The sequence below is a fragment of the Rutidosis leptorrhynchoides genome, chromosome 7 (genome assembly GCF_046630445.1).
Source record: "Rutidosis leptorrhynchoides isolate AG116_Rl617_1_P2 chromosome 7, CSIRO_AGI_Rlap_v1, whole genome shotgun sequence".
In the NCBI taxonomy this organism is placed as follows: domain Eukaryota; kingdom Viridiplantae; phylum Streptophyta; class Magnoliopsida; order Asterales; family Asteraceae; genus Rutidosis; species Rutidosis leptorrhynchoides.
In genome coordinates, this window is record NC_092339.1 from 79,111,398 (window position 1) to 79,132,447 (window position 21,050).

General features: G+C 40.0%; 1 protein-coding gene across 1 annotated transcript; it reads right to left on the reverse strand.

The window, feature by feature from the left end:
* Positions 1-16,272: 16,272 nt before the first annotated feature.
* LOC139859373 (uncharacterized) lies at positions 16,273-17,062 on the reverse strand. Its single transcript, XM_071848163.1, has 3 exons — positions 16,888-17,062; positions 16,385-16,704; positions 16,273-16,287 (listed from the first exon to the last, which is right to left on the reverse strand). Exons 1-3 carry the CDS (start codon positions 17,060-17,062, stop codon positions 16,273-16,275), a joined length of 510 nt encoding a protein of 169 aa, XP_071704264.1.
* Positions 17,063-21,050: the final 3,988 nt, after the last annotated feature.

Here is a 21,050-nt window from a genome sequence, read left to right on the forward strand (position 1 = left end):
TTATTGATGAGAAACGTCTAAAAATGACAAGAGTACAAGTTACAAAACGCAAAGTACAAGATATTAAATTATACGAAAGGACGTTCGAAAATCCGAAACCAGGACATGAACCAACTCTCAACGCTCGACGCAACGGTGTAAAAATTACAAGTCAACTATGCACAAGAATAAAATATAATATTTAAATAATTCATAATAAGAATAATATTAAATAATAAAAAGTTGTTAATTGAGCATAGTTCAGGGGTCGTAAATGAAAATTTGAATTCTAATTTACCTATAAAAGGAACGATACGTTCGATGAATTAAGAGGAGAATTTTTCTCCGATCTTTTTTTTCTTCGATCAATTATCAATATCAATTATCAATATCTATATTCTATATCTCTATCATAATGTTAATGTAATAAGATATAACAATAATCTTAATTTTAAGTTTAAATTATGATAATAATAAGATTTATGATAGAGATCATTTGAGTGTGTAAGTCGAAATTCTGTCCGTGTAACGCTACGCTATTTTTAATCATTGTAAGTTATGTTCAACCTTTTTACATTAATGTCTCGTAGCTAAGTTATTATTATGCTTATTTGAGCCGAAGTAATCGTGATGTTGGGCTAAAATATTAAGACGGGGTTATTGAACTTTGTACCATAATTAAGGTTTGGGCAAAAGACCGACACTTGTGGAAATTGAACTATTGACTATTAATAGATGGGGGGTATTGTCTAATTGAGTGACAACTCATTGGAGTCTGTCGAACCTATCTTCAAATTAATTAACCTAATAATTAATAATGATTATGGTTGTCCTATTTAGTGATGTTCATATGGAATCTGTTATAATCATTTAATTAATCAATTGGGTTGGGTAATTGATTATTCATTCTGATCAAGTGGATGAATTAATATTCATAAACTAATTAAAACAGGGGTGGATTACATACAGTGATAACTGGTGTAATTGTTGACAGAAGTGATAACTGCGTCACAGTTTAAATCCTTAATCAGTTGGAATATTTGACTTCGGGTATAAGGGTAATTTGACGAGGATACTCGCACTTTATATTTATGACCGATGGACTATTATGGACAAAAACCAGATAGATGTATCAAATAAACCAGGACAAAGGACAATTAACCCATGGTAATAAATTAAAATCAACACGTCAAACATCATGATTACGGAAGTTTAAATAAGCATAATTCTTTTATTATATTTCTCATCGTATCTTTATTTACTGTCATTTTATTACTCGCAATTTTATTTTCTGTCATTTTATTTATCGCAATTTATTTTACGCACTTTAATTTTTGTCATTTATTTTTACGCTTAAAATCGACAAACCGGTCATTAAACGGTAAAACCCCCATTTTATAATAATACTACTACTTATTTATATATATATTTTTACAAATAAACTTAATAATATAGCGTTAACTTCACCAGCTCCCTGTGGAACGAACCGGACTTACTAAAAACTACACTACTCTACGATTAGGTACACTGCCTATAGTGTTGTAGCAAGGTTTAGGTATATCCCATCCGTAAATTAATAAAACTTGTGTCATATTTTGTAGTATTTTGTATTAAAAATAATACTATTTCGTACCCTCACGCTACATCATCAGGAAGTAAGGTGAAACAATCTGTTCTCTCATCTTGAACCAGATCGAGTCAACATTGCCACCTATGTTACGAAGCAGATATTACGTATCTTCCACGAATTCACAGATCCTAGTTTCACATTTAAAGCAGGATGTCGGGAGATATACTCAAAGACGGTGACATTAATGCTCGAGTCAGGATTGCTGTTCACTTATTTTTAGCTTCGTCTTTTAACAAATCTGTGCAAAGCTACAGACTCTTACTGTGGAGATCACCATTCCGAAGACTTCAAAATTCTAAAGATACAGTTTCTAACATTGTTTGAAGACCTCCGAAATGAGCATCCCATCAGAGAAACAATCACCACCAGCACTGCTTCTATGATTGACAATCATGGGTAAACCAGGGGAGCCGTGGATCACATTCTCATCGGACATCAAGACTTATCAAGAGCCGAAATTGCGCACTACTTATCTTTCAGAAGATCTTCAAGAGAAGTACCAGACCTTCTACCACTATTGGTCCGACACTTTCTCAGGATTTACCCGCCAAGAATCACATTCCCTCGAGAAGACCAAGATTACAACCATCAGCGAGGAATGTTTGCTTTTTAAAGAGTCACTACGGTCGAGCCAATGACCTTAAACAAAAGCGCTTCTCGGGAAGCAACCCGTGCAATAAAGTAGAGTAGAAGAATAAAGGATGACAAATGAGCCAATCAATAAAAGACGCAAGGATTGAAAACCAGCCGCATCTGCTAGGGGTATTTCTTTCTTTTTGCTACTAGCTCAAGATTCAAACTATGCCACATCCTATCTTATCACTAAGTGTGGGATTCCAACCCAATTAAAAACACTAGACAAATACTCCTAAATCTTCAACTAAAACCCCTAAGTGTGGGATACACTAGGAACATTGAGGACAATTTTCGTCTAAGTGTGGGATGTTGGTATAATCTTTTTATGCTGTATTAAAATAACTCATTACGAAGATTCCAAGTCCTTAAGCCAAATTTCAAAAAATTTTGCAAAAGAAAGCCTTTTCGAAAAAGTATTTTTGAAAACCTAAAACGTTTGTCAATAAAAGTAAGGCTTAAGTTGGGTGGAAATCTTGTTAGGTTGAACCAAATCTCTAATAGAGAATTGCATGACTAAGGCATTATCGACCTAAATTGATTATGGTGAGGCACCCCAAATAAGACCAGCATTCATTTTTAATGCTTTACTATTTTCCGTTGAGAATGCCGATGTCTGTACTCAGAATCAGAACTTGCTTTAGATCTACATTTTCGAGCAGCGAAACGTGATTCGGTTATAATCAGAAAAGCTAGCCATTTGTCAAAAATAAGCCTTTCGCACCTCCACTACTTCTACTCTACCACCACACCCACATCATCTTTACTATTACTCGAAAAATCCAGAAAATGAGATTCCTTCTGAAAACCCGATGTTATGATCCTCTCAAGTATCATGGCAAAGGTCTTGAAAAAGTTTACCGGCAAAAAGTCTCTCGAGATGAAATCTCAAAAAAAAAAAATTAAAAAAAAAAATATTTCAAAGTTCTGAAAAAAGGAGCGGAACTTAATAAGAGAAATGCCGAAGAAAACTTGACCGAAAATGATTATCAAATGAAGAAAAGTTCAAAAGTGCTTCTCAAACACTTCAGCACTCCTATCTATCCAAATAAAAGTCTGTATAAAAATTGCATTACCCTTTTTTCTCACCCTTCAAAAACAACTTCACTACCACTCCAAAATTCCTTTTCCATCATTGACAAATGACCTAGAAGCTAAGATTACTACCATTCTCGCATTAGCAGCAAGGATTTGAGTCTTTATCAAGCCTATGGCGATGGGTGTAGCATGACTGACTATGAGTGAATTCATTTCTTAGATCCATAGGGAACCCTAAACACTTGTATGATTTGAGTGACCCATGAAAGCTAGCCTATGTCATGTAACCTCCTCGCATGCTTGCAGAGATAGTTTCAATCATAACATAGATGACTCACCTTATCTTTTTTGCTCTTATAATAAAATCAAACCGCTTAGGCTATTAGAAAAGAAACTCCGAAAAGATTCTTAAGGAAATGAGAGTTAGCTTGAGGACAAGCAAAGTCTAAGTGTGGAATATTTGATATCGGCTAAAAAGTCACGTTTTCATCCCGATATTAAGGCCCAAAAACAAGAAATATTTGAACTTTGTCGGCAAAATACCCACTTCGTCGGTTAGAATTGAAGAACAAATAATTACGAAGACGGTGCAAAAAGAATCAAGAGAATCGGAGCTAAAACGAAGATTCTAGAGCGAAAACGGTGAAAGACAAGAAATCAAGTTATGATCCAGGGAATCAGCAAGCCAAACGGCTTGCCAAACGGCCTGCCAAACGCCCAGATCAAACTGCCTCGTTAAACGGCTTGCCTTAGCAAACGGGCCCTGCAAACGGCTTGCCAAACGGCCTGCCAAAGGGTCTTTGTCATTCATTCCAACACACACTTCAATTTTTTACTTACATCATAGCCGTTTGCAGGCAAATTTTGTGCTTATTTAAAGGGTCTTTGTCATTCATTCCAACACACACTTCAATTCACTTCTTTCTCTCTCTTGTACAATATTAGTCATACTCTCAAGGCCTTCAACTCCGTGCTGGAAACCTAGTACCCGTAGAAGAATGCCAAAGATTGTATTAGGAGCGGTCTGGAGTCTTGAAGTTGTCACTTTTGTATTCGGAACTCGTTTAATCTACTGGTACTTCTATCCCTTATCTTTATATAATGTCTTCTATCATTATGTTCTATGATATTGTTGCCATGATTAGCGAGTAGTTATCTTTATTGTACGCTATGATGTAAGCAGTTATAATGCTGAAATAATGTTATGGTTTGTGTATGCTGTTGCTTTTCGATTATGCTTTAAACTCAATTGCTTTTCCAACTAATAGAACGTAGTTATTGGCTCTGTTATTGGGAAGTCGCGAACCCCAATTCAGAGTACACTGTCTGTGTCACCCCTTGGTAAGAGAAGTCTATCGAATACAACGTAAGATCGACTGAGGCACACCGGTTGTAGTAAGTCTATCAAGCTTTGGTTTTCGACTGAGGACTCTTTCGTAGTGAAACATCTGACTAGACCCTTAGTACATTGTCCGTCCCAGACCATGCTAGTGTAGTCACCAAGCATATAAACTTCGTACGTGCATGCTGAAGCACAGCGGTTGTTGTAAGCTGTACCTCTGCTAAGTAAGGCCATGGAACCCGGTCAGTGTTGATTAGTACACTGCACCATAACGCAGTCTCAAGCATTGCACCCCGCTTGAGGGATTCTTAGTTCATTAAGGAACTGTTTGTTTAGACACATAAAGGATCGGACCGTTAGGATAACCGAACGTGTTCATGGAAGTCAGCTTGACTTGGTCATGGTGTTCTTTATAGTTGAACTCTTTTTAAGGGACTAACTATCTTTTAAAACCAATCATTAACGAAAGCATTGAAACACATCACGTCTCTCGGATATGGTAAACCATGTATTCTATTATGCTTAAGAAAGTTTGTAACAACCTAAACCAAACCACGAACGACCCGCGTTAAAATCTCAAAATAATTTTTTTTTTTTGCTGGGACAGCATATGGCGCGGCGCGCCAAACTGGTCTGTCCCAAAAGTCATGAAATGCGAAAAAGATCGGCCACTTCCCAACATAATTAGACAATATGATTTTAACAACATATTCAAACATGTAAAACTAACACAATTCAAACATAAAATAAGTTTTACAAAGCGGGGCCCACTTTGGCCGTTTTACGAGTTTAATACATAACGTGAGTTTCGACCACCAAAAAGTTTAAGTACCAAACGACACGATGAGCATGGTTTTTGGGATTAAACTACCCAAGTCATGGTCAAACTCCAAAAGCTAGCACATCCAAGAGGCGTCCCTTAACAAGCGGGATCTCTAATCCAACCATATGCCCTTACCCTTATCCACGCCGGAACCTATAAAATGGTAAAAAACGAGAGGGTTAGCTAACGCTTAGTGAGTAGAATAAATATATACATGCATATAAGACTTACCTACTCGCATCCACGATATCATATAACGCATACAAACGCATAACGCCTCAATAAACATGCTAGTACCATCAAATCGTACAACTAGCAACATCAATAGCATAATATTCATAATAATAATTTAATGCTAACGTCAACAACTATAAACCATGGTTAACCAATATCTTCGCAAGGGAATGACTTCGCGAAACAAGTCATCGATGTTCATAACAACCGTTAGCTCCCAAAAACGGCTATGGTATGCCAACCCCCGAGGTGTTCCAAAAATGGCTATGGCATCACCTCCAACTGTTCTCAAAAATGGCTATGGCATCACTTGATCAACGTGTGAGTAAAACACGGCTATTACTCACAATCATGTACACAAACACGGCTATGTGCACAATAACTCGGATAATAATGTGGGAGTAAAACACGGCTATTACTCGCCACTATATGCACAAACACGACTATGTGCATAAATATAAAACGTGGACAAAACGGCTATGTCTCACAACTACGGTCACAAAACGGCTATGTGACACCATTAATACGGCACGTAAATCATATACATACATATACAGATTTTCCACTCACCTCAAAGTCTTGATGAGAGATAGACAAGCTCGGAAACCTTCAATGTAACGTACCTATTACATTACACATAATGTCAATCACAAACTCAAGTTGGTCAACCAACTCAAACTCCATTCTATAGTCATTTTGACCCATGGTGCAATCTCGACCCATTTTCACCCTTAACCCTAATATTTGGGTCAATCATAATCAAAACCCTATCATTTGCCAAATTAGGTCTTAAAACACTTTTCAACACAAGGTCTATGCATTTTAAACATACACTAACTATCTTAGGTCCATTATGACCCATTTGACCACTTAAAAGTCAATACACCCATTTCGGGTCATCCACTAACCCACTTAACACCCATTTACATATATATAAGTGTGCTAGTACTTTAACTAACCAATTTAGGCTCATAAACATAGTTTACTACTTTGAAAACCCTAGTTAATCATCTTTGGGTCTACATGACCCAAATTCACCCAAAACACCCAAATTCACTAACAAATGGGTCTTAGTGCTCATTACCTACACAAACCCTAATTCTTAAACAATTAAAACAAGGAAATTAGGTTTAGGGCTTACCACAACTATCAAAACGTAGTAAATGAGGAGATGAACAACTTTAGTGCTTGCACTTTGACCCGATTTGAGTTTCTTCTTCCTTAATTTGAGCTCTCTCACTCTAGAATCTAACTCTCTCTCTAGAATTGATTGGAAGATGATAAGGTGGGTGAATATGGAGTAAATGACACTCCAAACAACTGATCCAAGCCTTAAAGTTGGACCTTAAGTGGTTTTACCAAAATGCCCTTAAAATATCTAATTTAAAAAGAAAAAGGAATCTGTCAGCCCGTAATGGCGCGGCGCGCCATAAGGCCGCGCGGCGCGCCAAATGCCCAGTTCAGCTTCTTTTGCCTTTTAATTATATACAACGTATACCCCACAACTTGAATCACTTATTCACACATATGTACAATGAAATATTTGGGTCTTACAACTCTCCCCTACTTAATTCGGAGCGCGTCCTCGCGATCCACGCCGCATGACAAGAGGGAAGATAAACCAACACGAATTCTTCGGGTTCCCAAGTAAACTCGAAACCTTTACTCCGACGCCATTGAACCTTAAAAGTTGTCACCTCCTTGTTACGCAACATTTTCACTTTCTCATCAAGTATAGCAATCGGCTCTTCAACATACTCCAACTTATTGTTCAGCTCAATTTCGTCTATTGGCATCCATGAAGAATCATCCGCAAGACACTTACGGAGATGGGAAACATGAAACGTGTTATGGATCCCCGCAAGCTCTTCGGGTAATTCCAATCGATATGTAACTTCACCAACATGAGCTAAAACCTTGAATGGCCCAATAAACCGAGGAGCTAACTTTCCCCGTTTTTGAAATCGAATAATACCCTTCCATGGCGAAACCTTAAGCATTACCATGTCGCCTTCTTGAAATTCGATCGTTCGTCTACGCTTGTCGGCATACGACTTTTGTCTATCTTGAGCCTTTTTCAAATGCTCTCGAATCGTAACAATCTTGCTATTTGTTTCCAAAACCAAATCGGTGCTCCCGATTTCCTTTTGTCCCACTTCACCTCAACAAATCGGAGTTCGACACCTCCGCCCATAAAGCATCTCGTAAGGTGGCATCCCAATACTAGTGTGATAACTATTATTGTACGAGAATTCCACCAAAGGCAAGTGCTCATCCCAACTACCACCGAAATCAATAATACACGCTCGTAACATATCCTCCAATGTTTGGTTCGTACGTTCAGTTTGACCGTCCGTTTGAGGATGATACGTCATGCTCAATTTCAATTGTGTTCCCATATCTTCATGAAACTTTTCCCAAAACCGAGATGTAAAACGGGTATCTCGATCCAAAATAATAGATATAGGAACTCCGTGTCGAGAGACGACTTCCTTGATAAACAACTTAGCCAAAGTCTCTGACGATATCGCTTCCTTAATTGGAAGAAACAAAGCACTTTTCGTCAATCGATCAACTATCACCCAAATTGAATCAAATTGGGTTCTCGCCGTTTTAGGTAACTTTGTGATGAAATCCATGGTAATGTGCTCCCATTTCCATTTCGGGATTTCTAATGGTTGTAACTTACCATACAGCTTTTGGTGCTCGGCCTTAACTTGCAAACACGTGACGCATTGCTCAACATACTTTACAACATCACGTTTAATGCTCGGCCACCAATAATCTTTCCTTAAATCAAGATACATTTTCGTCACACCCGGATGAATGGAATACTTTGATTTATGTGCTTCATCAAGTAGCACTTGTCGATAATCACCCATCTTAGGCACCCACACTCTTCCTTGAAAAGACAACAAACCACGCGAGCCCATAGTAATGAATTCCGATTGCCCCACAATTCGTTCCGCATGCTTGTTGTGAACGTAAGCCTCTATTTGAATCACACCAAGTTTTTCAAGAAAATCGTTAGTAATAATCATACGTAACAATCCTAATCGTAACGCCGGGTGATGATTCTTTCGACTTAACGCATCCGCAACCACATTCGCCTTGCCCGGATGGTAATGTATTTCACAATCATAGTCTTTTACCACATCCATCCACCTACGTTGACGATAATTCAAATCTCGTTGATTAAAGAGATGTTTCAAACTTTTGTGATCCGAATAAATCGTACACTTGACACCATACAAATAATGGCGCCAAATTTTCAACGCATGTACAACCGCCGCCAACTCAAGATCATGAGTCGGATATCTCGTTTCGTGTTCCTTTAATTGACGAGAGGCGTAAGCAATGACTTTACCTCTTTGCATTAGAACACACCCGAGCCCATTTAAAGACGCATCACAATAAACCGTCATGTCTTCCACCCCTTCCGGCAATACTAACACCGGAGCTTGACACAACTTCTCCTTTAACAATTGAAAAGCAATTTCTTGCTCGTTCTCCCAAACAAACCTCGCGTTCTTCCTTGTTAATTTCGTCAACGAAGAAGCGATCTTAGAAAAGTCTTGGATAAATCGACGATAATAACCGGCCAATCCGAGAAAACTTCGGATTTTCGTAGGCGCATTCGGTTGTCTCCAACTCTTCACCGTCTCTATCTTCATCGGATCTACTTGAATACCGTCCTTGTTCACAATGTGGCCAAGGAATTGAACCTCCCTTAGCCAAAATTCACATTTGGAGAACTTAGCATATAACTTCTCCCTTCGTAACGTCTTCAATACTTCACGCAAATGACGTTCATGTTCGTTCATACTCTTTGAATAAACAAGTATGTCGTCAATGAACACAATTACCGACTTATCCAACATAGGTTGGCACACTCGGTTCATAAGATCCATGAATGCCGCCGGTGCATTCATAAGACCGAAAGGCATAACTACAAATTCAAAATGCCCATAACGCGTTCGAAACGCCGTTTTCTCGATATCTTCCTCACGGACCCGCATTTGGTGATAGCAGGACCGTAGGTCAATCTTCGAGAAATACGTCGCACCTTGGAGTTGGTCAAACAAATCGTCGATCCGAGGCAACGGATAACGATTCTTGATCGTCACTTTATTCAACTCCTAATAATCGATGCACATCCGCATACTACCATCCTTCTTCTTTACGAATAAAACCGGAGCGCCCCATGGCGAAGCACTCGGTCGGATAAAACCCTTTTCAAGTAACTCTTGGGTTTGATTCAACAACTCTTGCATTTCCATTGGTGCTAAACGATAAGGAGTTTTAGCAATGGGAGTAGCTCCCGGAACCAACTCAACGCGAAATTCAACTTGTCTTTTCGCCTGAACACCCGGTAACTCGTCCGGAAAAACGTCTTCGAATTCACTAACCACCAAAATTTCATGAATGGGTGGTGACTCATCACGAGTATCAACAACATGGGTAAGAAAAGCCATGCCACCACTATCGAGGAGACGACGTGCCCGTGCAAAAGTGCATATCGGCACAAGTCTTCTACGCTTATCACCGTGGATAATTAACTCTCCCCCACTTGGGGTCTTCACACGAATAAATTTTTCATGGCATGCAATATCGGCTCTATTATGATCGAGCCAATCCATACCCACAACAATATCAAAATTGCCCAAAGTCATTGGAATGAGATCTATCTTAAAGTTTTCGGCACCAAACACAACATCACAATTTTTGCACACATCGACCACTAGCACTGTCTTGCCGTCCGCTATTTCGACTTCTACCGAACGACTTAACTTAGCTAACAGTCTATTAAGTTTAGGCACAAATTTAGGAGACACAAACGACAAATTTGCACCACTATCGAAGAGAATCCTTGCCGGATTAGAATTAACCATGAAAGTACCTGAGACAACTTCGTTCGATTGTTTGGCTTCATCATTGGTCATCAAATAGTTGCGACCCCTAGCCGTACCCACCGCCTTTTCTAACTTCTTGACATGATCATTATTCAAATCGGGACATTCCGGCCTCTTGTGCCCCTCCTTCCCACAATTAAAACACGTGACCGACTTGGTCAAATAATCACGGGCATAATGACCCGACTTCCCACAACTATAACAAGTAGGCGCAAAAGTATTTGAACCACCCTTCTTCACACTTCAGACGCTTTCGGACCCCTCTTGTTCTTTTTGTGGGAAAAGCTCGATTGACTCGAATTCTCGAACTTCCTCTTTCCAAAAGTAAAACTACTCTTTCTCAACACAAGCGCTTCAAAACCCTTTGCCATATTGAACAATTCATCAAAGCTCTTCACCACGTTCACACTAATTTTCTCTTGATAGTTATCATTCAAGATTCGATAGAAATCTTCTTTCAACATTTTATCATTCCCGATATACTCCGGGAAAAATTGGGTCTTGGACAAAAACACGGATTTGAGAGTGTTCAAATCCATCGACCTTTGCCTCAAGGAATGTAGTTCATCCTTAAGCCTTGTAAGATCGGCCGAAGTTCGGTATTAATCGAAAAACTCCGCCTTGAATTCATCCCATGTGAACTCCATGCATTGTTCTTTGCCATAAAGTTGGATCTTCGCGTCCCACCACAATTTAGCATCACCTCTTAACATGCTACAACCATATCTCGTCTTTTTATCAAGAGGGCATTCACACGTACGAAAAGCCCCCTCCATGTCGGAGATCCAACGGGCACTCTTAAGTGGGTCTCGTTCAACATCGAAGGTGGGAGGTTGAGAGTCCTTGAAATTCTTATAGAAGAAGTCCCGTCTCCCCACATTATCCTCTTGAAGAACGACCTTCACTTGCTCCTTGACTACATTGACTAATTGCTCGTCAATCGTATCTAGAAACATTTTCTTAACATCCTCGAGGAACTCCGCCTTTTGACGTTTAAAGATGGCCTCAACTTTGGCCGTGAACTCAACGTCCTCACTCGTACTTCCGTCATTGGTGTCGTGTCCATTTCTCATCTTCATTCTATAAAACGGAAAAGATTTAAACAACGAAACAAAAGGACTTAACACATATGTATATACATATACACCACACTACTCCATCTTGCTCGACAATCGTCGTACATTACTTGTTTGACACGATTTGCACCCGTAACAACGGTAGCTAATCATTGTTACGTTAGCACGTCGCATTAACTTGCTAGTACCACGTCCATCTCGCTTGATGATTGCTAAACACAACTCAAAACCATTAGCACAAGGTTAGTTCACATAAATCAAAGTACTAACAATTCCCGATTAGGCCCAAAGTCCTACAAGTCCCGCATAAAGCGTACACACAATAAAGTCTAAGTCTAGGCACCTATCTCAAGTCGCATAAATCCCTTAGACCATGCTCTGATACCACTTGTAACAACCCAAACCAAACCACGAACGACCCGCGTTAAAATCTCAAAATATTTTTTTTTTGCTGGGACAGCATATGGCGCGGCGCGCCATATGGCCGCGCGGCGCGCCAAACTGGTCTGTCCCAAAAGTCATGAAATGCGAAAAAGATCAGCCACTTCCCGACATAATTAGACAATACGCTTTTAACAACATATTCAAACATGTAAAACTAACACAATTCAAACATTAAATAAGTTTTACAAAGCGGGGCCCACTTTGGCCGTTTTACGAGTTTAATACATAACGTGAGTTTCAACCACCAAAAAGTTTAAGTACCAAACGACACGATGAGCATGGTGTTTGGGATTAAACTACCCAAGTCATGGTCAAACTCCAAAAGCTAACACATCCAAGAGGCGTCCCTTAACAAGCGGGATCTCTAATCCAACCGTATGCCCTTACCCTTATCCACGCCGGAACCTATAAAATGGTAAACAACGAGAGGGTAAGCTAACGCTTAGTGAGTAGAATAAATATATACATGCATATAAGACTTACCTACTCGCATCCACGATATCATATAACGCATACAAACGCATAACGCCTCAATAAGCAAGCTAGTACCATCAAATCGTACAACTAGCAACATCAATAGCATAATATTCATAATAATAATTTAATGCTAACGTCAACAACTATAAACCATGGTTAACCAATATCTTCGCATGGGAATGACTTCGTGAAACAAGTCATCGATGTTCATAACAACCGTTAGCTCCCAAAAACGGTTATGGTATGCTAACCCCCGAGGTGTTCCAAAAACGGCTATGGCATCACCCCCAAGTGTTCCCAAAAATGGCTATGGCATCACTTGATCAACGTGTGAGTAAAACACGGCTATTACTCACAATCATGTACACAAACACGGCTATGTGCACAATAACTCGGATAATAATGTGGGAGTAAAACACGGCTATTACTCGCCACTATATGCACAAACACGGCTATGTGCATAAATATAAAACGTGGACAAAATGGCTATGTCTCACAACTACGGTCACAAAACGGCTATGTGACACCATTAATACGGCACGTAAATCATATACATACAGATATAGATTTTCCACTCACCTCAAAGTCTTGATGAGAGATAGACAAGCTCGGAAACCTTCAATGTAACGTACCTATTACATTACACATAATGTCAATCACAAACTCAAGTTGGTCAACCAACTCAAACTCCATTCTATAGTCATTTTGACCCATGGTGCAATCTCGACCCATTTGCACCCTTAACCCTAATATTTGGTTCAATCATAACCAAAACCCTATCATTTTCCAAATTAGGTCTTAAAACACTTTTCAACACAAGGTCTATGCATTTTAAACATACACTAACTATCTTAGGTCCATTATGACCCATTTGACCACTTAAAAGTCAATACACCCATTTCGGGTCATCCACTAACCCACTTAACACCCATTTACATATATATAAGTGTGCTAGTACTTTAACTAACCAATTTAGGCTTATAAACATAGTCTACTACTTTAAAAACCCTAGTTAATCATCTTTGGGTCTACATGACCCAAATTCACCCAAAACACCCAAATTCACTAACAAATGGGTCTTAGTGTTCATTACCTACACAAACCCTAATTCTTAAACAATTAAAACAAGGAAATTAGGTTTAGGGCTTACCACAACTATCAAAACGTAGTAAATGAGGATATGAACAACTTTAGTGCTTGCACTTTGACCCGATTTGAGTTTCTTCTTCCTTAATTTGAGCTCTCTCACTCTAGAATCTAACTCTCTCTCTAGAATTGATTGGAAGATGATAAGGTGGGTGAATATGGAGTAAATGACACTCCAAACAACTAATCCAAGCCTTAAAGTCGGACCTTAAGTGATTTTACCAAAATGCCCTTAAAATATCTAATTTAAAAAGAAAAAGGAATCTGTCAGCCCGTAATGGCGCGGCGCGCCATAAGGCCGCGCGGCACGTCATATGCCCAGTTCAGCTTCTTTTGCCTTTTAATTATATACAACGTATACCCCACAACTTGAATCACTTATTCACACATATGTACAATGAAATATTTGGGTCTTACAAAGTTTAGACCATTGTGGAATGTTAATACGTCACCCAACCGAGTCGCTCAATTGAATAAGCCGTCTGAACGTGTATGCCTGTAGTCAGACTACACAAGCATTGGGGATAAGGGATGGTGCTGTCCATTCAGAATCTTCAAGCCTAACGCAGTACCCAGTGACATGTCTTATGACAGGGGCGTTTAGGAGCAGTGTAATGAATACAAGGCCTCTGCCTATTCATGAGCCAGCATTCCATAATCTCGGCAGAATAACTGATGAAATCATAGTATGCACTCATTTTAACCTTATATGAATTATGAATTTTATCGTATTTACTTTATATGTCTTATAAATTAGAAAATCCCAAAATTAAGTAACCACTACTCCTTCATAACTATCTTAGGCTTAAATATAGGTTCGATTCTACTAATATCTCAAAAATACGACTCTAGGTCATACTTCCCTTACTCATGCTAAGGAGTAGTATGATTTAGGCCCCGCTAAATATAAATTTAAAACAGTACCACCCCCTTGGTGGTTGATTCTGGCGTGCTGCGGCCCGACGACACCGCACAAATAAAACTGTCCGTTTCAGCCGTATCAGCGGGTTCTACGTAAAATAAATCAATATTTTAACAACATCCATATGATTTATACTCTAAAGCTACTGCGTCTTGAGCCCTGTCACGTACCAGAGGTGCACTATAGTTGTGTGGTTAGGAAACGCAACTAAAAACAACCCAATGTTTTTATACTCAAGAGTTTCCCTCCGTAAACCAATACGGAGGATATTACATGTCACAAGCAAACCAAAGCTCGTATGTTTTAAGTCGACTTGGCAGCCATCTAGTCTGCGTGGTGCTTGGTTAGGGGAAAACCAATTCCCTTCACCTACCTTTTATGTCTAGCCTTGTAATCAAACAGGCTTTTGCCGTGCGGGGCTAGAGGATACCCCTTAAGTAGGCAGGAACCGCATACAAAAAGAAACATATAGAGGAAGTATGCGCTAGTAAATATTTTAATTGTCATTAATTATGATTAAAACCGTGATACATCCAAACGGACGGAAATTACATAGAGAAAAAAAATAATGCGCTAAAATATATTGGAGTGATCAGGTCCAACCAGCTACATGTAACATTTTTTTCAATAACGTCGCGTGCCAAGTGCGCTTCACAAGTTTTCCATCTAATGTCGCAAGATGGTATGCCCCAGTGTTGCTTGTTCCCACTACCTTGTATGGGCCTTCCCAGAGGGGCCCCAATTTCCCAGTATCTTCCGCATGACTTGCGTCACTCTGACGCCAAACTAGATCCCCACACTGATAAGAGCGTGAACGCACATGCCGATTATAGTACTTTGCGATTCTCTGCTTATTGTTAGCTTCGTTAACTGCGGCAGAGAGTCTGTGCTCTTCTAGCAAATTAAGATTTTCTCGCAAAGCCTCCGAATTGATTTGCTTATCAAAATTCTGTACGCGGAACGTTGGTACCCCAATCTCTGCAGGTACAATAGCCTCTGACCCATATACCAAACTGAACGGAGTCTCACCAGTGCCCTCTTTAGGTGTTGTTCGATGTGCCCACAACACCTTTGGTAGTTCATCCACCCAACCGATGCGATCATGGCCTAATCTGGCTTTAATTTAAGCTACTATATCCCGGTTGGTGACTTCGCATTGGCCGTTTGCTTGCGGATGCACAACGGATGTAAAAGTTTGCTTAATATTGAGCTCTGCGCACTAACTGCGAAAAGGATCTCCTGCAAACTGCGTGCCATTATCACTAACGATTTCGTTTGGTATACCAAATTGACTGACAATGTCTTACCATACAAAATTCCGCACTCTTTTTCCTGAAATTGTTGCCAGCGGTCTTGCTTCCACCCACTTTGTGAAATAGTCAATTGCAACAATCAAGAATTTGATGTTTCCTGCGTATGTAGAGTATGCGTAAGATACTGATGTATGTAGCGTATGATATGAAATAAATGGTTATATTACCTCGGCCTTTTGGAAATGGTCCGACTATGTCAATTGCCCATTTGCAGAATGGCCATGGTGAGGAGACTGGAATCATTGGATGCGCAGGTGCTCTACTGATTGGTGCATGTATTTGGCAGGATTCGTAGCGCTTAACTATGCTTGCAGTATCTGCATACATGGTAGGCCAATAATAACCTAGCCGCATAATCTTTGACACAATAGACCTATGCCCCGAATGAAGAGCGCATGCACCCTCATGCATAACCTCCTCTGCTTCATTTGGGCCAATGCACCTTAAATGCGGTCCTAAATAATTTCTTCGATATAGGACGTCACCCTCGAGGGCATACATTGGTGCCTTGGTACGAACTTTCTTTGCGTCAACTGAGTCCGCGGGCAATGTGCCATCTCGCAGAAAAGCAATGATGGGTGTCATCCACGTTGAGCTGGATTCCTCAACAGGTGCCACTAAAGGCATCATAACATTGGATTTTGCATGCAGTTCTTCTATGAGAACTCTTTTCCCCAGATGATCAAAGGCCAATGCAGCCAATTTGCTAAGCGCACCCGCCTTTTTATTTTGCCCTCGCATTACATGGAAAATTTGAAAAGCCTCAAACTAGTCAGCGAGGTTATGATCAAGCGATAGATATTGCTGCATGGCTATGTCATGCGCTTCAAAGTCTCCGCTAACTTGGTTGCATACAAGCTTTGAATCCACATAAGCGTGCAGAACTTTAACATTTAATTTATGCGCAATTCACATACCTGCTAACAAAGCCTCGTATTCTGCTTCGTTATTTGTAATAGCAAAATTAAACTGCAGCGCATATGTATGCTCTTCGCCATCCGGGCCAGTTAAAATTACCCCTGCACCCTCGCCAGCTGCACTACAGGCACCATCGGTGTATAACTCCCATGGTGCCAAAATTGGTGCAGGCATATCCTGACGTTCAGCCGCTGCTTCAACATCTGCGGGTAATTCTGCTAGGTAATCCGCAAGTATCTGACCCTTAACCGCGCTTCGCGAAGAAAAATTTATTTCATGTTCCCCTAACTCAACTGCCCATTTAGCCATTTGGCCAGAAATGTCAGGCTTATATAGCACCTGAAAGAAATATGATTGCGTTAGTCAATGCGGTATTCCCTGACATTACCGCAAATTAGGTGGTTACCAACCTTTTTGATCGGCTGATCAGTTAGAACCACAACTGGGTGTGCTTGAATGTACCGACACAAACGTCACGCTGTGTGAACTAGCACATATACCAGCTTCTCAATTGGTGTATAGTTTACTTCGCTTACTGTCAGCGTCTTGCTTACGAAGTAGACCGGCATTTGCGTCTGAGAAAACCTTAGCGTTATTTGTCCACGAAATAAATAATTCATATATATAAAAAAAAGAATGGATTACCTTTCTGCGATCCGCGACAAGAACTGAGCTGACAGCTTCTTTTGATGCCGCAAGGTACATCGTAAGTGTTTCCCCTGATACTGGTGCGGTGAGTGTTGGTAATTCAGCGAGCACCTTCTTCATCTCTTGAAAAGATGATTCTGCTTCCTGAGTCCACGAAGTCTTTTTTCTTTAAACAATTCTTCAAAGTATTGAAGAACGGTAACTGCCGTTCCGCAGCTTTTGACAAGAACCGCGTGATCACCATGAGCTTCCCAGTTAGACTCTGTACATCTTTCTTTATCTTTGGAGATGGTAAAATATCAATGGCTAGAAACTTGCCTTCCTCTTCCCCGAAACTACACTTGAGCGGGTTAAGCTTCATGTTGATCTTGCGCAAAGATGCAAACATCTCTAGGATGTCCGCGATCATTTCTTCTTCGGTGTTACTTTTAATTACCAAGTCATCGACATATGCTTCAAGATTTCTGCCAATTTGGTGCTTGAAAGCCGCGTCAATTACGCACTGATAGGTAGTGCCTGCATTTTTTAATCCGAAGGGCATCTTTGTATAACAGTAAATACCTTGTGGCGTATGAAAAGCAGTTTTGTCCTCATCTTCCGCGGCCATGAGGATTTGGTGATAACCCTTGTACGCATCCAGAAAACATTTGTACCGAAAACCCAATAAGGATTCCACCTTCCAGTCAATCTCCGGGAGAGGGTAGTTATCTTTAGGACACGCTTTATTAATGTCCTTAAAATCGACACACATCCGCCAGTTACCGTCAGCCTTCTTTACCAACACAGGACTAGCAACCCATGTCTGATACTGTACTTCCCGCAGGATATTCGCTCTGACCAGGTTATCAACTTCTGCGCATAACCAATCACTGCGCTCAAGGGCCATGTATATTCCCCCAGTCATGTCTGACTCTTGCCATGCGAAAACATCTGCGTTTGCTAACAAGATACCGTGCAACTTAGCTTTAGTTTCGATTGACAAGCCTGTGCCAATTTTGATTCGCTTGTCCGGATGCAAGCGATTAGCTATGACCGCACTACTTCTAAGTTGCTCTCCTACGCTGGGAATGTGTACGGGAATAACTGAACCACATAACTCGGTTGTTTTATGCGACAAAATTGTAGCTATTCCGCCCATGGTAGGAAACTTAATCAAGCCATGGACCACCGAGGGTATAATGTTAAAACGCCGTATGAAATTTCTCCCTAGAAGCGCATTGTAGCGTGAAGTCGAACGAACCACATAGAATTCGATTAACTCGCTTCTAGCCAACTGCGGATTCTTGTCATCCACGAGCTCTACTACAAGTTCTATCCGGCCTAGCTGCCATGAGCTTTCCCCAGATAATCCTGATAGCGTAATATCGGGTTGGCACAACTGTGCCTTGACTTCTGCGGGAAGAAAACGATAGCAGTGCTCATACATAATGTCGACACCACTTCTGGTATCAACATGCATGCGTTTAATCTGTATTCGTTGATCATGAATGCGACACTTGATGATAACGGGCTCATTAATTATGTCGATTGACATGACAGGAGGGAATGAAATTGGGATAAGTTCCCAATCCTGGTAGTCATTGTATTTTCTTCGCTGACCAACTTTCTCTGCATCGACCATATTGATGGTTAAATTGGCACCTTTAATTTTATTGGTTTTTTGCCATGCAAAAGTTTTGGCTTTTGAACCCTCTTCTGCGGCTTTTTCCTTATCTTTCTTTGGTAGTTTTAGGTGATCTAACTTTCCTACGCGCAGCGCTTCCAACACCCGTACCATTAAGTTTTTACACCGATTGGTGTCATGGCCGTGATCGTCATGGAACTCGCAGTACTTCGTTTTATCCCGCTTACCAAATTCTGTCAGCGGAGTTGGAACCGCAAAGGTTGCACACACTGGCTCGGTGGCCAAAATCTCTTTTGGTGTTTTAGACAGGCTTTTGAGCAGCGCATAGTTCTGATTATTAATACCGTTCTGATTATTGTTTCGAAAACCACCACTTGCTCACCCTTTATCACTTCTTATGGGACCACCACTAGGATATCTTCCGCGAGAACTGTTACCGAGGCTTTGATCGCACGAACGATCATCATCGTCTTTCCTCTCATTGCGTGAGCTAGCGGTGAGAATATCATTATCTTCACCACTCCGCATATAATCGTGGCATTCATTAAGTGCTTTAGCATAAGTTGTTGGCACCGTATGGTGCAGACACCTAACCAGCGTTGGATGACGCTCTGTACTTATACCATGTATGAGCCCAGAAATCTGCTGTTCTGGCTTTAGGTCCGGTATGCGCAAGCACTCATGTGACGCCCCGTACAAAACCATTGCGTACGATTCGTCAACAACAGGATCTTTACACGATCAATTACTACATGCTGTTTGAAAGCCATTTTTGCATTCATAAAAAGATAGCATTTACAAAAGATAACGTGACACAAAGGTCGTTACAAACTCTTTTTTTGAAAATAACATAATTTACTAATGCAAGATAAAAGTTCCATGATTGAGACATCTCTAAGTAATGCAGCGGAAATCTAACACAGCAGGTCCATAATAGCAAGTCTATAACACAAAGACAGCAAGTCTAACAGCGGAAGCAACATCGTCTAAGCACCTGAGAATTACACGCTTAAAAGTCAACACGAATGTTGGTGAGCTATAGTTTGAAATCAGTAAAGTAATGTAGACCACGAGTTATCGTATTTAAAATAGTATGAAAAGTATATGCTTATCTGTGGGCACCCGGTAACTAACTTAACATAATAGTAATACCCCCTAAAAGTACACTTGGCGAGTGCGTATGTCCTCGAAGTATCAAACACCCGTTAAATGCTAGCGCGACTAGCCCGAGTGGGGATGTCAAACCTTATGGATCCATATCTAATATTCGCGTTCACTGGTTCAAAAACCAATGATCAAACGTTACCGTGCTAAGGGGAAAGTTTATTCCGTTATATAACCCACACATATGTAAAGTTTAAGTACTCGTGTCTAGTATGTAAAACATAAAAAGTGCATGTATTCTCAGTCCCAAAAATAGTATAAGTAAAAAGGGAAGCTATTACTCACATTGATAAATGCGGTAAAGTTGATATGCAAGAAATGCAAATAGTAAGTCGGTCCGAAAGGTCGTTAACCTAAGTCAATGGTCACTAGGTCAGTATGTTATCCCAATAATTTTAAAAGTGAATAAATTAAGTTTAAGTGTCATCATCGACATCATCATTATCATCACCATTCATCAATACTAAGGTAATGTGATGACCCGGAAATTTCTGACCAAATTTAAACTTAATCTTTGTATGATTAACGTTTTCGACACGATAAGCAAAGTCTGTAATGTTGAGTCACGAAAGTTTTGGAACTATATTCATATAATCAATTATTCTTTGACTGTTCTCGACGATTCACGAACAATATATATATATATATATATATATATATATATATATATATATATATATATATATATATATATATATATATATATATATGTATGTATATAACTTA

Coding starts and splice junctions, on each gene's coding strand:
- LOC139859373 (XM_071848163.1), bottom strand. CDS start 17,062: ATGCCTGCACCAATTTTGGCACCATGGGAGTTATACACCGATGGTGCC. Junction 16,705..16,887: donor ATACGAGGCTTTGTTAGCAG/GTATGTGAATTG, acceptor ATGTAATGCGAG/GGCAAAATAAAAAGGCGGGT.